This window comes from Sinocyclocheilus anshuiensis, unplaced genomic scaffold (assembly GCF_001515605.1).
Source record: "Sinocyclocheilus anshuiensis isolate Anshui unplaced genomic scaffold, SAMN03320099.WGS_v1.1 scaffold1449, whole genome shotgun sequence".
NCBI lineage: Eukaryota > Metazoa > Chordata > Actinopteri > Cypriniformes > Cyprinidae > Sinocyclocheilus > Sinocyclocheilus anshuiensis.
This window is the reverse complement of record NW_015549696.1, coordinates 402,199-406,859: the sequence shown is the minus strand read 5'-3', so window position 1 is coordinate 406,859 and position 4,661 is coordinate 402,199. Positions and strand designations below refer to the sequence as shown.

Here is a 4,661-nt window from a genome sequence, read left to right as displayed (position 1 = left end):
AAAAACAAACAAACAATAGTATATAATACGACAGTGGGAGAATTGTGAAATTTCACCTTTTAAGTTTAAAGTCTCTAAAATCTTCCGATGAATTCAGGCAAATGTGATAAAGACAACAAAAATTATTTCTTAAAACCACACCTGCAATTCATTCTTCCTTTTGTTGACCTGCTGTCTAGTGAGCTGCCTACCTAGGCAGCATTTTGAGCATCATAGTCTCATAGGCTTTCTAATGGGCCATCATGAGTTCAACCTAGGCAGCGTTTGTATTTGATGGCCAAACGTCTTTTACTTGTTATGCTGAGAGGAGCAACATCACCAGTTATCAAATATTGCACAAATCAGATTGCAAGTAAATATCAGGGTGATGGACTCTACATGTACTAACAACATAATGGAAAAAGAAAAAGCCTCATTAAAAGAAAATACAATTTTTAGTAGTCAAATATGTTTTATTGCCTTTTTTCATAGGGGAAAAAATAGGCTTAACAGACTCAACTGCTTATTGATATTTGGTAAGTCACAATGTGCAATCTACATGAAGGAACATGCAGGAAAAAAAGGAGCCTCATGACTGTGTCAAACTCAAGAAGTCTCCAAAAAAAAAAAAAAATTCAAATAATGTGGCCTTTAATGGCAAGGTTTGTTCAGGTTGTAAAATTTTGTGGGATAGAACTCTCTGAAAATTCATGGTATTTGTTATAAAAATAATTTTTAAATTGAAAAAATACACATTTTAAATATATGAAAAGTTTCAATGTGCACAGTCACATGTTTTCATGTTTTTCAAAGAAAATGTTTTTGCATTTTACCGGATAGTTACAGCACAGTATTTATAGGGCCAAATATAAATAAAAAATGTAGGCCTAATAAGTGTCAAAGCCAACATGAATACAATTAATATATTTTGAAGAACTTGATACATATATTATACATATAATTATATAATATATATGATATATTAAACTTGATTTTGTTTTTAAAAGTATATATATTTTTTTTAATCATCATAGACATATTTTTTTGCTGTGTCCCATGAGGACTGTATGATCGCTATCTCAGTCACAGAAACACTGTGTTAATACCATGTTGCTTTGGGTGCAGGTACATGTCACAAGCGAAGCATGCAGAGGCCAGAGAGTTGATGTACAATGGAGCATTGCTCTTCTTTAGTTATAATCAGGTATGTGTTCCTCTTATCAATTTTAGGTCAGTCAGAGACTTCATTTATCATGTCATGCAATCTCTGAACAGGTCAGTTGTTACTGGTTCACAATTAGTTCACTTTTTTTCCTCTGTAAGATCTCTGCACTAATGTTTGTTTTCTAAACAGCAAAACAGTGCTGCAGATCTGTCCATGCTGGAACTAGAGTCCCTGGAGAAATCTGGGGCCAAAGTAGATGATGAGACACTAGGTGAGTTTATTGAACATTACATTATCAAGGCTGTTGTGCTGGTGATTGTTATTAATTTGGCAAACAATTAGAGGTGTGGTTATATTTAGCTTTATCTGTAGTTAGAACTGAATATTCTGAAGGTTTATTTATTTTTAAGCTAAAGCAAGTGTGTGAATATTGGTAGCCAATATTGAGTTCAAATGTACTGCAGCACCAAGCTGTTAAATGCAATAGCGTTGCAATATAACTAATTAAGACATTATTATCAAGGCTCGAAATTGCGACCATTTTGGTCGCATATGCTCCCGAAATTTAATCTGTGCGACCTCAAAATATATTTGGGAGCATTTGTGCGAGTGCATATAATTGTTGTCGTGCGACCTGTTTTAATTTCTCTAAAAACGTTCAGAGTATGTGCCTTCTGAGTGTTGATACGGTGACCTGTCTGCCGTTCTATGAAACGTTAGGCTACATAACAAAATTAAACTTCATCTTTACATTTTTAACTTTAATGCAGATTTTAGATTGGTTAATATTAGCTGTCAATCACTCAGTCACTGCTTTCCACTGTCAGGTGACAGGGAGCTAACTACCGCTGGGAATGTAAAGGGCTGAAGAAGAGAGAAAATGAAAAGAACACTGACAGATTTCTTTTGTAAACCACCTAAAGTTACAAATAATGGTGCTGGTGATAGCGATCATGTGGTGAATGTTGATCCACCAGCCGAATAGAAGGCGTACAGTTTTCGGAGAGAGTGGTTGAAAGACTTCTAGTGGCTCCGCTATGAAAATGGTTCTATGCACTGCGTTCACTGTAAAGCCTGTGGGACGGAGTTTGCAGGTAACATTTCGTAATTGTTGTTTTCCGACATGTGGTTTGACATTATCGAGTGTATTGCAAAATCCAAACAAAACACACCTACAGAGAAGACACTATATTGCCTGTTTTTGCTCTATTTCGCCAACAAAAATAATTCCAAGCACATTTACAGCTCTGTTTTGCGTCTCTGAGCAACATAAGGGCGTTTCGTTCCTGAATGAATTGTTCGTTAAATGATTCGGTTCAGTCACTATGACTCACTTATTAACAGTGACCTCCTAACTTTTTGAAGTTGGGAGCACCAGTGCTACCAAGTAAAAAAGTTAATTTCGAGCCCTGATTATTATTATTATTATTATTTTATATTTATTTTAATGTTTTTCCACTAGCTCCTTCAAAGTAGTTGAAAAGCTGTTTTTGTGTGTGTGTGTGTGTGTGTGTGTGTGTGTGTGTGTGAGCGTTGTGTGTGTGGGTTGGTGTGTTTTTTTTTTTTTTTTGGTCAGTCAGTGGAACCATCATTTCAACTAACCGCCAGTTAGCTAAAAAATGTTTAATGTAATAGTGGTTTAAAATAATCAAGGCATAATCATATACGTCAAAACTTAACAGAAATTTTGCTACTGAAGTTCAATTCTGTCTTAACACTCGTTTAGTCACATCATGAAACAAGGAATAGTTGCAAAACTGAGTTAATGAAAGTCTATGGGAAATTTTAATGGCAAAATGAGAAGCACATTAAAATCTGCATAATATTGACAATATTGGTTAACTTCATAACTTCAATAAAATAATACAGAGTATAATAAATATTCAACATTTCCCAACCCTACACAATCTACAATACCTACAATCTGCAGCAATTAGATGATAGCCTTTTAATTGTGTAATTACATTCTTGGTGTTTGTTCTAGAGCATTTGGCTAAACTCTTCAGCCTGATGGACCCAAATTCACCAGAGCGAGTGGCGTTTGTCTCCAGAGCGATCAAGTGGTCATCAGGAGGCTCGGGGAAGTTGGGCCACCCCAAACTACACCAGCTGCTGGCGCTCACATTGTGGAAAGGTAAAACAGACATGACAATAATCATTCAATAAATTCTAAAGGAACAATCTGCTGTTTCGAGAATGGGTAACCCACATCATTTGTTTGTTTGCATTTAGAGCAAAACTACAGTGAATCACGCTATCATTTTCTACACTCATCTGATGGAGAAGGCTGTGCACAGATGTTGGTGGAGTATTCATCTGCGCGAGGATTTCATGGAGAGGTGGACATGTTTGTAGCACAGGCCGTCTTACAGTGAGTTCTGGAGTTTGACAATTCTGTTATTATTTTTACACCACAATGCAGTTTCAGACCGGTTTGACTATTTCTATTGCAAAATACAAAAGCAGAAATATAAGAAAAGAATGTGTAGGCCACTCTGCTATACAGTGTACAGAAGTGAATCGGGACTGGGGCTGTCTAGCTCCAAATTGACTTAAATTAGGGAAAAAAAACTCTTATGCATTGTATTTCATGTCTTCCAAATCTATATGATAGCTTTGTGTGAGGAACAGACCCAATTTTAAGTTCACAGAAAATCTTGCTTTCTGTTGTTCAGTTATGTTCAAATGTGACATCTGATGTTTCAGGTTTGATGTTGTGACATTACACATATAGCTAGTCGATATTAAGGTCAAACCTAATGTGACCTGCCGAACGCCATCATGCTTGAGAGCTACAGCTGGGAAATTATGTCTCTGCATGGCTAGGGGTGTAATGGTACACAAACATGACGGTTCGGTACGTACCTTGATTTTGATGTCACGGTTCGGTTTGGTATAGTTTAGAAGTTTCCAGCAGTGGGGAAACTAAACACAAAATAGTTTCTTTTTTTATTTATTAAACAGTGGTTTACTGAACAAACTGCTCTTTCTTTAAATAAATTCAATTATAATAAAACATTTCCTAGGCATAAAAATCTACCTCAGCTTATGCTCTAAACTAGCCCTTTTAGATCCCTTTTGCATTACTATATGGTTACAATTAACAGAGCCCAAACTTAAATTTAATTACTATTTATTTTTAAATATAATAATCAACACTTGACTTAAAAAATTGTATGCAAACATGTAAATTGCACACAATGCAGTTTTTAAATTAACTTCTAAATGATTCAGTTTGTATTTGTTGTTGAAATATATTCATGTACACAGTGGCTGTCATAGTAAAATATGATGAGTAGTCTAATATTTCGTGAAATGCTCTTCTCTAGACTTAATTTCTGTAGCGAACTAACGAGCTGTGGACACTGATGACTTGCCTGAGGTAAATTAAATGCTGCATGACATTTTGTTTACAAGCTGTTTTTTTATGTCTTTCTGCAGTCGAAACACTGATTGAGCGATTACATGTGGCTAGGGCTGGGTATCGTTCAAAAATGTTCGATATCGATACCGATAC

General features: G+C 35.6%; 1 protein-coding gene across 3 annotated transcripts in view; it reads left to right on the top strand.

Annotated features, from left to right (window-relative positions):
• LOC107660479 (Golgi to ER traffic protein 4 homolog) overlaps window positions 1-4,661 on the top strand; it is an 18,404-nt gene that overhangs the window by 1,579 nt on the left and 12,164 nt on the right. For all 3 annotated transcript variants that reach the window (XM_016449788.1, XM_016449787.1, XM_016449789.1), the window contains 4 exons: window positions 1,105-1,183; window positions 1,334-1,415; window positions 3,129-3,278; window positions 3,377-3,515. In XM_016449788.1, coding sequence (XP_016305274.1) covers window positions 1,105-1,183; window positions 1,334-1,415; window positions 3,129-3,278; window positions 3,377-3,515 — 450 coding nt within the window. The remainder of the gene's footprint in view (window positions 1-1,104; window positions 1,184-1,333; window positions 1,416-3,128; window positions 3,279-3,376; window positions 3,516-4,661) is intronic.